This window comes from Oncorhynchus gorbuscha, unplaced genomic scaffold (genome assembly GCF_021184085.1).
Source record: "Oncorhynchus gorbuscha isolate QuinsamMale2020 ecotype Even-year unplaced genomic scaffold, OgorEven_v1.0 Un_scaffold_6447, whole genome shotgun sequence".
In the NCBI taxonomy this organism is placed as follows: Eukaryota; Metazoa; Chordata; class Actinopteri; order Salmoniformes; family Salmonidae; genus Oncorhynchus; species Oncorhynchus gorbuscha.
This window is the reverse complement of record NW_025750041.1, coordinates 7,973-21,172: the sequence shown is the minus strand read 5'-3', so window position 1 is coordinate 21,172 and position 13,200 is coordinate 7,973. Positions and strand designations below refer to the sequence as shown.

At 36.3% G+C, this 13,200-nt stretch overlaps 1 protein-coding gene across 1 annotated transcript; it reads right to left on the bottom strand.

Annotated features, from left to right (window-relative positions):
* Positions 1 to 1,244: 1,244 nt before the first annotated feature.
* Positions 1,245 to 11,910, bottom strand: LOC124029458 (carbonic anhydrase 9-like). Its single transcript, XM_046341158.1, has 8 exons — positions 11,895 to 11,910; positions 11,445 to 11,477; positions 8,962 to 9,132; positions 8,649 to 8,791; positions 7,634 to 7,727; positions 5,719 to 5,876; positions 4,235 to 4,361; positions 1,245 to 1,607 (listed from the first exon to the last, which is right to left on the bottom strand). Exons 1-8 carry the CDS (start codon positions 11,908 to 11,910, stop codon positions 1,384 to 1,386), a joined length of 966 nt encoding a protein of 321 aa, XP_046197114.1. The 3' UTR covers positions 1,245 to 1,383.
* Positions 11,911 to 13,200: the final 1,290 nt, after the last annotated feature.

Here is a 13,200-nt window from a genome sequence, read left to right as displayed (position 1 = left end):
TCAAATATTTTTATTAAACACACAAAAGAATGGTGTATAGGTATACATGACAGGTATACAATTCTTATCTAAACATAAAAGAGCATACAGGAACAACAAGACCCAGAGTTCTGGGTGCAGAACAAATAATACAGAACACGACATACAAAACAAGGACACGTAGAAAGAAAGAGGGAAGATGTCCCCCTATCCCCCATCCCTATTCCCCCCCTCCCAACTGCTCGGTGGTAGGGCCAGCACACGCTGCCCAAAGGTAGATAAAAAAATTTTACCATTGAGAGTGCGTTAATAAGTACAAATTCACAGCGCCGACTCGTCCAAGTAGGAGAGGAAAGGCTGCCAGATTTTATCAAATGTTGATAATTTATTGTTCAGAATATATCTAATTCTTTCTAAGTGTACAGTGTTTGCCAATTCACTGAGCCATAATTTGGTAGAGGGCGCTTCCCTCCTTTTCCAAAACAACAAGATTAGTTTTTTTGCCGAGATGAGACCATACGAGATTAGTTGTTTTTGGGGGTTGGTTAATCTGTTTAGGGACTCAGATACTCCCAGGATTATCAGAAGCGGGTCTGGATCTATTGAAGTCTCCAAAACTTCAGAGAGGATCCTAAAATTCCACACCAATAACCATGCCAGCTAGAGCATAGGGCAAAGCAGTGGAGTAGTGTACCCTGCGTGGCCTGACATTTATCACATGTAGGGGATGTATCAGGAAATATCCTATGCAGTTTAGTTTTGGAATAGTGTAATCTGTGTAATACCTTGAATTGTATGAGACGATGTCTGGAATTAATGGAGCATGTGTGGATATACTCCAAGCTCTCTTCCCAGTCTGCCACTGAGATGTCAGTCCCTAGTTCTTCCTCCCATTTTGCCTTGATGGCATCAGTAGAAGGTGTGCTAACAGATTGAAAAGCATCATATAGACGCGATATCAGTTTATCTGAGGTGGGGCATATTTTTATGCATCCGTCAAACATGGAAGGTTTAGCATTCTCAAATGTTGGGAGGTGTTTTCTAACGTAGTCTCTAATTTGTAGGTATCTGAAAAAATTACTTCTGGGAAGATTATAAGTTTCCCTCAGCAGCTCAAAGGAAGCAAAGGTCCCTTCTATGTATAAATCCCCTATGGTGCTTATCCCCAACTCTCCCCATCGCTCAACTCACCAGCGTTTTAACCTGGTCCCAGATCTGTTTGTGCTCACCAGCGTTTTAACCTGGTCCCAGATCTGTTTGTGCTCACCAGCATTTTAACCTGGTCCCAGATCTGTTTGTGCTCACCAGCGTTTTAACCTGGTCCCAGATCTGTTTGTGCTCACCAGTGTTTTAACCTGGTCCCAGATCTGTTTGTGCTCAGGTCAGCTACTTATCAACTCCTTGTCACTCTTTGTCATGCCAAACCATGTTGAAATGATAGCACAAACTGATCTGGGACAGGGCTACCATATATTTTTTTAAATGGATGGCAATTGGGGCCTGCATAGTCAACACATGATTATTAGCCCTCATACTTTGCTTACCAGATGGCCCAGTTGATGGCCCTTCATTGTTAGAGGCATCAGTCTCCGACAAGGTGTTGATAGAGATACTTGGATGTCCTGCAACTGCAAGCAAAAACATTGACTTATCTCAATGTTAATGGGAATAGATAGAAAGTACAACATTAATAATAATACTATTAATAATCATATTAATAATAATACTATTAATAATCATATTAATAATAATACTATTAATAATCATATTAATAATAAAACTATTAATAATCATATTAATAATAATACTATTAATAATCATATTAATAATAATACTATTAATAATCATATGAATAATAAAACTATTAATAATCATATTAATAATAATACTATTAATAATCATATGAATAATAAAACTATTAATAATCATACAAATAATAATCATACCAATAATAATAATAATATCAATAATTATATTAATAACAATAATAATAATAATATCAATAATTATATTAATATTAATAATAATAATAATAATATTAATAATCATATTAATATTAATAATAATAATACCAATAATAATAATATCAATAATTATATTAATAATAACAATACCAATAATAATAATAACAATACCAATAATAATAATATCAATAATTATATTAATAATAATATTATTAATAATAATACTAATAATAATAATATCAATAATTATATTAATAATAATATTAATAATAATAATATTAATAATAATACTAATAATATTAATAATTATATTAATATTAATAATAATAATACCAATAATAATAATATCAATAATTATATTAATAATAATAATATTAATAATAATAATAATAATAATAATAATACCAATAATAATAATATCAATAATTATACCAATAATAATAATATCAATAATTATATTAATAATAATAATATTAATAATAATACTAATAATATTAATAATCATATTAATATTAATAATAATAATAATAATAATAATAATAATAATTAATAATAATAATAATATAATAATTATATTAATAATAATAATATTAATAATAATACTAATAATATTAATAATCATATTAATATTAATAATAATAATACCAATAATAATTATATTATTAATAATAATATTAATAATAACAATAATAATAATAATAATAATCATAATCATAATCATAATAATCATATTAATAATAATAGGAATACTCACACTAATAATCATATTAATAATAATACTATTAATAATCATACCAATAATAATCATACTAATAATTATATTAATAATAATAATATTAATAATAATACTATTAATAATCATATCAATAATAATAATAGTAATAATAATATTAATAATAATAATACTAATAATAATATTAATAATAATAATAATATTAATAATAATAATATTAATAATCATATTAATAACCATATTAATAATCATATTAATAATCATATTAATAATACTCATATTAATAATACTCATATTAATAACCATATTAATAATACTCATATTAATAATAATAATAATCGCATCAATAATAATCATATTCATAATAATCATATTAATAATCATATTAATAATACTCATATTAATAATACTCATATTAATAACCATATTAATAACCATATTAATAATCATATTAATAATACTCATATTAATAACCATATTAATAATCATATTAATAATCATATTAATAATACTCATATTAATAATACTCATATTAATAATAATAATAATCACATCAATAATAATCATATTCATAATAATCATATTAATACTCATATTAATAACCATATTAATAACCATATTAATAATACTCATATTAATAACCATATTAATAACCATATTAATAACCATATTAATAACCATATTAATAATCATATTAATAATCATATTAATAATCGTATTAATAACCATATTAATAATCATATTAATAACCATATTAATAACCATATTAATAACCATATTAATAATCATATTAATAATCATATTAATAACCATATTAATAACCATATTAATAATCGTATTAATAATCATATTAATAACCATATTAATAATCGTATTAATAACCATATTAATAATCATATTAATAACCATATTAATAATCATATTAATACTATTGATCATATTGATAATAACTATAATAATAACTGTAATAACAGTAATAATATGAATAATAATATCAATGTGACTAGTGTAGTGGTCAGAAAAACATGAATGAATAAACAAATAAATGACAGAATTCCCTAGAGTCGACCACCTGCGGCCTCGCATGCAACCGTCACACTAATAATATGAGATGCATCATGTAGAAGAAGGGATTTTCAGATTTTCTCGTGAAGGTTGCACGTTACCATCTTTGAGTGGTGAGTTTGTTTCTGGAAGGTAATTACTCCCAACCTTTACAAGGTCATACATGAACCCATTTGACATGAAGTATATGTATGTACATGTGTGCTCTGGTCATGAGACTGAACAACATGTATAGAGTGCTAAGATCAAGTGCTAAGACCTGTTAAGGGCACACTGGGTTTCTGTCTTGTTAAACCTGTGTCGTGTTTACATACAAAACCTCAACAGAAAGTCTCTGGCTTGTAAGATATGTGCAACCAGGACCGTAACCCTTGACCTGGGCTCAGCTTCTCAAATGACGTTGGTCTATAGTTTGTGAATGTCTCACAAGACAGCAAGGTTGCCTAAGGTGGAACACCCGTCAAGTGTGCATAGTGGGATGATGTTTACTAACCGACTATGGTGGGAGTGTCTGTGAACGAGGCGAGGACGTGTCTCCCATGCAGAAGCTGAGGTGCTCTGAAGTTCTTGGTCAGGTGCTGGTGTTGGCCTGCTTTCAGGGTGTCCTCCAGAGCACCCAGCTGGAGAACACAACATGGGCACCATCAACATGGAAAACCATTACCATATTGTAGATTGAAGATAGATTCTACTGTTATGGTCTGCCCACATGACCCACACAGTTTTCAAACAGATGACCATATAATTGAAATGAATACATGTCTAGAACAAATGAAAACAGTATCTAGTAGTGCTCTGTCTAAAGGTTATTTTTATCTTGTTTGAAGATCTATTTTTAGACATGAAAATACAGACAGTACAAGTAGTAGTGGATCTCTTGTACTCTCAAGGAGGTATTCATGATGCAAGTCAATCTGTAAATCAATCTCCTGGGTTGGTGACCGACCTGGAAACCCTGGTATTATTACTGACCTGCCTCCTGTACACAATGGTATCATTACTGACCTGCCTCCTGTAGACTATAATGGTATCATTACTGACCTTTCTCCTGTATACTGTGATGGTATCATTACTAACCTGCCTCCTGTAGACTATAATGGTATCATTACTGACCTGCCTCCTGGACACTGTGATGGTATCATTACTAACCTGCCTCCTGTAGACTATAATGGTATCATTACTGACCTGCCTCCTGGACACTGTGATGGTATCATTACTAACCTGCCTCCTGTAGACTATAATGGTATCATTACTGACCTTTCTCCTGTATACTGTGATGGTATCCTTACTGACCTGCCTCCTGTAGACTGTCCTTCTGTAGCTCAGTTGGTAGAGCATGGCACTTGTAACGCCAGGGTAGTGGGTTTGATCCCCGGGACCACCCATACGTAGAATGTATGCACACATGACTGTAAGTCGCTTTGGATAAAAGCGTCTGCTAAATGGCATATATTATTATTATTATTTACTGACCTGCCTCCTGGACACTGTGATGGTATCATTACTGACCTGCCTCCTGGACACTGTGATGGTATCATTACTAACCTGCCTCCTGTAGACTATGATGGTATCATTACTGACCTGCCTCCTGGACACTGTGATGGCATCATTACTGACCTGCCTCCTGGACACTGTGATGGTATCATTACTGACCTGCCTCCTGGACACTGTGATGGTATCATTACTGACCTGCCACCTGGACACTGTGATGGTATCATTACTGACCTGCCACCTGGACACTGTGATGGTATCATTACTGACCTGCCTCCTGGACACTGTGATGGTATCATTACTGACCTGCCTCCTGGACACTGTGATGGTATCATTACTGACCTGCCTCCTGGACACTGTGATGGTATCATTACTGACCTGCCTCCTGGACCCTATGATGCTATCATTACTGACTTGCCTCCTGGATACTGTGATGGTATCATTACTGACCTGCCTCCTGGACACTGTGATGGTATCATTACTGACCTGCCTCCTGGACACTGTGATGGTATCATTGAACATTGTCCAGTTGACAGTTTGGAAGCAGGGAGGAGTGGTAAGGGAGCCATTGTATCTGTAGAAGCGCTCCAGCTTGTTTGGCAAAAGATGACGGACATTGAAGGCAGGGATCTCAGTGTTAGACTCTGGAAAGGTGTAAAATAGTTCATCAATTGTGTGGACCATGTGGGTCCTTAAGCTGTCATTTTGTTTCTCCTTCATGACTATGTCTCTCCTTCTGATGTGGATTTATTTTAACGCACTACAGTTTCTTTATGGAATACACATTTCCGTGAAAACTGACATTAAAGTACTATCTAATCTAATCACTAAGAATGTGAGAAATCCATGGGGGTTCTTAGTGTACAGATGCACATAAATGCTGACTCCCGTTCGCAGCTAGCATACAGAAATCGGTAGTGGTAGTCAATGTTGTTTTTAACTGTAATGCAGTTGATTGGTGGCGATGACGTGAACATGTATTGGGTTTAACATCCATACAAGCATTATACTCTGATTTTACCTCAACATAGTGTGAAATATATATAAACATTAGCTTAAATGCAGGCAAAGTTTGCTGGGGGGGAAAGAGGAGATTCGGGATCTTTCCCCAACCAGTTTCCATGGCATTCCCATTGTTTTGGTTGAGTTCCATTGACCTCTTTCCGTATCTATGGAAGGGGAAGCTTTCCACAAGAAGTGAAGACAGTTGTAGGAAAAGCTCATAGAGCTAAATGAATGGTTGAAGTGGAGATGCAGGTGGGGAAACCATGCAGCCTTTTTACTTCATGTTATCGTGGCTGAGTTCCTATGTCAAGCACCGGGAAATGGATTCCAAAATCTGAGAAAAGGTAAAGTCTTGTTTTTTTTTTCATTTAGCCAGTTGCTCGTAATTAGCTGGATGGCTAGATTAGCCCTGAATCTCTACGAGTATTGAATGCGTATGACAGCCCCCCGAAGCACAAGGACTATGAATGCTCTTACTTCTGCAGATGTCAAATCTGGTAAATGTTGTACGGCCACTGAATTCAAATTATTTTCATATGAATTCATATGTTAGGTATAATATCTGTTGGGGAAAATACCAAAGTGGGAATTGAATTCTTGGAATTTACCTAACATTTGAATTGATAGGAATTTTTTTTTTAAATTAAAATTAAAAGACTAACCTGGAATTTAATTTAATGAAATGGAATTTACAGGTAGAGATATTTGAATTAGAATATAATTTTCCCGAATTGACCCGAACCCTGCTGAGAGTTTCTGTTTAGGGGGGTGAAGACTTTGCTCATCTTGTTAGCATCTTTTCTCATATATCTCCCCTAGAAGCTAATGGAGCATCTGATGCAATTATGCAAGATTTTAGTTCTGGGTTTCCGAGATTAGATTCTCAGTAATACAGTGCTGTTTTCTAAAATGATCTTGCTATGTTCATTTTGTGAACCTAGAAAGCATAAATGAGAAAACAGTCTGCAATCTGTTGGACATTTCAAGAAAGGAGTATGTAAACTACATCCAACGTTGTAGTACACAATGTTTTTGGCCACAAAAAAAGGTCTATGGCTAGAGGTGTATCACGGGGTTACCTTCGATGCTGACATCAGCGAGCGCAGACAGGATCTTTTCATAGTTGTCATTCTCATGAAGACCAATCTAAATCAAAAAGATTCAGAAAGAAGCAGATTAAAGTGATTACTTCTGTATAATTTATTTAATAACCTCGAGGATTCTTCTGATTAATGTCTGTTTTTAAGTGTGTGAAACCCAAGACAAATGTCTTATCCTAGAATCTTATCCAATAGTAGTGCATGAAAATAGACTAATGACACTTCAAACCTTTGAGTCACCATGATGAGTTATTATGAGGGTACTGGTATAATTCTACATGTGTGGAATAACTTACCCCGATGAAGCCCCCCTAATACAGCCAGGCCATCTGATTTGCTGGCTGCCTCGGACAGATTTGCATATTTAGAGTTGTAATGAACTATGTGGATCTGGGAAGAGAAGCATGGGAACATGATGATTGCACGGAACACCCTTCCATCTCCTACTGCTCAAGTGAACAGCAAACCTGGTTTCAAAAATCAGATAAAGCAACACCTCTCCCCTATTTGACCTGAATATGTTGTATGCATGTATTGATATGTAGGCTATGTGTAAGTGATGGCCTTGATGCTACTGAATATACATTTAATATATGAATATGTAAATGTTAAAGGCCTAGAATATGTAAATGTTAAAAGCCTCGAATAGTACGTTTTTATTCTCAGAGTTGAGTCAGTACAGACACTGCAACACCAGCTAGAAAGAGTTAGTAGTGAATCATGTAAGTGATGTCCTAGGTGCTTCTGGATGGAAATGTGATGTATGAATATGTATATATGTAAATGATAAAACCATAGAATATATGAATATGTAAATGTGTAAATGGCACATCCTAGAATATGTACATGTTAAAGCCACAGAATATATGAATATGTAAATATGCTAATGAAAAAGCCCTAGAACGTGTAAATATGTAAATGTTAAAAGCCTAGAATATTAGGTTTATTTTCTCAGTACTGAGTAAGTACAGAACTTTTTTCTTGTTATACATTTCTGTAGTTCTGTCCTTGAGCTCTTCTTGTCTATTAATGTACTGAATTATGTCATGTTTCATGTTTTGCGTAACCCCGGAAGAGTTGTTGATGCTATCGCAACAGCTTATGGGGTCCTAATAAAATACTAAAATAGCTGTGTTGTCTTGTCAGTGTTGTCGCTTTTAGTATTTTGACAATGAGCCACATGCCAAAGACAACTTCCTGTCTTGACATATACATTTGATGGGCAATAAAATTATTTTGAGTTTAAACTAATTGAACCTGCAATAATTCTGGGGCATTTTTTCAGTTCCCCAGTATTTCTGACTTCCTCACCTCTGCAGGGAAATGGACGTTATCTATGGTGTGTTCAGATCCTGGCACCTCTTTGGTCCCCCAGTGGAAATGCAATTGGGCGGCACGGAACTCGTTGTCAAACCCACTGGTGATGCGCATGGTGTTGGGCAGGACCAGCTGCACTGGAGACACACACAGGGCACAACAACTACTTGGTTCTATTTAGTTTTTCCAGTGTAGAACCCTCTGCAAAGCCATCCACGTTTTGGTACAGCTTTATAAGGAAAAATGTTGCCTAATAAATGTTGCTTGTACCGTCAATAAAATGCATATTGGACAGCCAGGAACTTACAGGTATGGCCGTTGTTCAACAGTGTCAATTCTGAGCTGTCTGTCAGATCATAGTCTTCCAGAGTTATGGGTGGCAGGCTGCGGTCATAGAGGGCTCTCCTGGTATCAATGTCAATGGGAGACTGGGATTTTCCACTGCAGTGTGAGAACTCAGAGGACCAGGCAGCTTGATCTGTCAGTAGGATGTGGGGAAAATTATTAACAGAACAATGGCCCTTCGGCAGTGTGACTTAGTTAATGATAAGACACGGCTCTCTTCTTATGAACACAAGTTTTTTGCACATGAGATTTACACAGGAAATCCCAGAAGTCAATATGCATGACACTTCAAGTGTCAAAATGAAACTATGAACACCAGCAAGAAAACGTTAGTAAGGAATCATTAAATACTAAGTAGTGGTGACCACCAGGAAATAGTGATGACCACCAGGAAATAGTGATGACGACCAGGAAATAGTGATGACCACCAGGAAATAGTGATGACCACCAGGAACTAGTGATGACCACCAGGAAATAGTGATGACCACCAGGAAATAGTGATGACCACCAGGAACTAGTGATGACCACCAGGAAATAGTAATGACCACCAGGAAATAGTAATGACCACCAGGAAATAGTGATGACGACCAGGAAATAGTGATGACGACCAGGAAATAGTGATGACCACCAGGAAATAGTGATGACCACCAGGAAATAGTGATGACGACCAGGAAATAGTGATGACGACCAGGAAATAGTGATGACGACCACGAAATAGTGATGACCACCAGGAAATAGTGGTGACCACCAGGAAGTAGTGGTGACCACCAGGAAATAGTGATGACCACCAGGAACTAGTGATGACCACCAGGAAATAGTGATGACCACCAGGAAATAGTGGTGACCACCAGGAAATAGTGATGACCACCAGGAAATAGTGATGACCACCAGGAAATAGTGATGACCACCAGGAAACACCTTACCTGACACCCTAGACCCACTCCAATTTGCTTAGCGCCCAAATAGGTCCACAGACGATGCAAACTACCTGCCCTCCAGGACACCTACACCACCCGTTGTTACAGGAAGGCCATAAAGATCATCAAGGACATCAACCACCCGAACCACTGCCTGTTCACCCCGCTATCATCCAGAAGGCGAGGTCAGTACAGGTGCATCAAAGCTGGGACCGAGAGACTGAAAAACAGCTTCTATCTCAAGGCCATCAGACTGTTAAACAGCCACCACTAACATTGAGTGGCTGCTGCCAACACACTGTCATTGACACTGACCCAACTCCAGCCACTTTAATAATGGGAATTGATGTAAATATATCACTAGCCACTTTAAACAATGCTACCTTATATAATGTTACTTACCCTACATTATTCATCTCATATGCATACGTATATACTGTACTCTACATCATCGACTGCATCCTTATGTAATACATGTATCACTAGCCACTTTAACTATGCCACTTTGTTTACTTTGTCTACACACTCATCTCATATGTATATACTGTACTCGATACCATCTACTGTATGCTGCTCTGTACCATCACTCATTCATATATCCTTATGTACATATTCTTTATCCCCTTACACTGTGTATAAGATAGTAGTTTTGGAATTGTTAGTTAGATTACTTGTTGGTTATCACTGCATTGTCGGAACTAGAAGCACAAGCATTTCGCTACACTCGCATTAACATCTGCTAACCATGTGTATGTGACAAATAAAATTTGATTTGATTTTATTTGATTTAGTGGTGACCACCAGGAAATAGTAATGAATAAGCTGTATACCGTCTTATTTAACTCCAGGACGACAATATTTGATTTATGAAGTGGGAGTATTAATGTGTTTAGTTTAACACCTGTAACAAGAGGCTATAAATTAAAGTTCCTGATCACAACCAGTCATAAAGAGATCAACAATAGCAAACACAATTATTATTATTATCAATGAACTGTTTAATAACTAGCGATCTTAGGTCACGCTAACTTCACTCATTCAGCTACATTATGGCTTCTTCTCACTAAGTAATACCAAGCTACAGGTACAAGATCGATCGTGGAGGTGGACATTAACAGTGGGATGTTCCACTCATATCAATGAAGACTAGATTCTAAGTAAGGTGTCTTGAGTATTGGTAGAGTTGACATCTCTGACTTACATTATGGCTTCTTCTCACTAAGTAATACCAAGCTACAGGTACAGTGGGATGTTACACTCATATCAATGAAGACTAGATTCCAAGTAAGGCGTCTTGAGTATTGGTAGAGTTGACATCTCTGGCTTACATTATGATCTTATTTTACCACCGTAACTAAAACTAAATATGGTTTCTCTTTATTACAGACATGATAAGCCTTTCTTTGAGTGACAGAAAAAGAGACTTGTGTTGGTAACTGATAGTTGGACTGATAAGGCAGAATAGCCTGTGCAGAGAGAAGGATACAGTGCACGTATTCTCGTAATAACAACGGTTGTGTATATTTACCTTCGTAGCCCCAGTGTCCACCATGAGGGACACCTGCAGAAAAAGAGGGAAGAGGATTAATTCATCAGTGATTTGTAGTGAAAGGCAGCAAAACAATATGAGCAAGCATGAATATATGCATTTGTGAGTTTATAATTTCACTGGTTACAAAAGAAGTTGACGTTATATTCGAGAATAATCATTCAAACTCTTTTGTGGCTAAAGCTTCAGGCTAACAAGTTGTCTCATCTGATCTTGAAATATTGTGTCTATTAAAGTTAATTGCAAACTATGCTAAAACAACATCAGGCTATTGCAGCAACCAAACAGAAATTGGCAAATGTACTCATCAAAAAAATCACTTGGATTATAAGGCTGGGACATGGAACAACTGTAACCCATTCTTATGTGTTAGGCTAACCCAATACATATCCATTTATGATGAAAGTACATATTTAGGAATAACTGTACAATTCTGGTCAACCATTCGGGATGTATTTCATCAGTGCAGGTTCCTCTAATGGTTCAAAAGGAAGCAGCCAAGTTGAGAGAGCCAGGTATCTGAGCACTCTGGTTCTGGATGACGCAGATATTGGCTATTACTCTTTTAACCACACACACAATCCTAACGGTATGCTATTGTGTGAATGAGTCCATTATCAATCCCCACTGTATGCCCTTGTGTGAATGAGTCCATTATCAATCCCCACTGTATGCCCTTGTGTGAATGAGTCCATTATCAATCCCCACTGTATGCCCTTGTGTGAATGAGTCCATTATCAATCCCCACTGTATGCCCTTGTGTGAATGAGTCCATTATCAATCCCCACTGTATGCCCTTGTGTGAATTAGTCCATTATCAATCCCCACTGTATGCCCTTGTGTGAATGAGTCCATTATCAATCCCCACTGTATGCCCTTGTGTGAATGAGTCCATTATCAATCCCCACTGTATGCCCTTGTGTGAATGAGTCCATTATCAATCCCCACTGTATGCCCTTGTGTGAATGAGTATATTATCCAGCCTGCCAGTAAAGGCGTCAGCATGCTTCAGTTCGGCTGGCGCCTTGCGGAGAACCGAACAGTAGAGAACCTAACGAGTGTACTCGCATACTCACTTAAAAGACTTTCACTTAAAAAACTTGAAAAAAGCTGCAATAGTACCATTTGTCCATTTTGAGACACCGTAGCCAGTAGACACTTCCTCAAAATAGTCAGAATACATTTTTATTTTATTTATTTCACCTTTACTTAACCAGGTAGGCTAGTTGAGAACAAGTTCTCATTTGCAACTGCGACCTGGCCAAGATAAAGCAAAGCAGTTCGACATACAACAACACAGAGTTACACATGGAATAAACAAACATACACTGCTCAAAAATATAAAGGGAACACTTAAACAACACAATGTAACTCCAAGTCAATCACACTTCTGTGAAATCAAACTTCCCACTTAGGAAGCAACACTGATTGACAATACATTTCACATGCTGTTGTGAAATGGAATAGACAACAGGTGGAAATGATAGGCAATTAGCAAGACACCCCCAATAGGGTAAATAGAGGAGTGGTTCTGCAGGTGGTGACCACAGACCACTTCTCAGTTCCTATGCTTCCTGGCTGATGTTTTGGTCACTTTTGAATGCTGGCGGTGCTTTCACTCTTGTGGTAGCATGAGACGGAGTCTACAACCCACACAAGTGGCTCAGGTAGTGCAGCTCATCCAGGATGGCACATCAATGCGAGATGTGGCAAGAATCCAATTGATCCACATCTG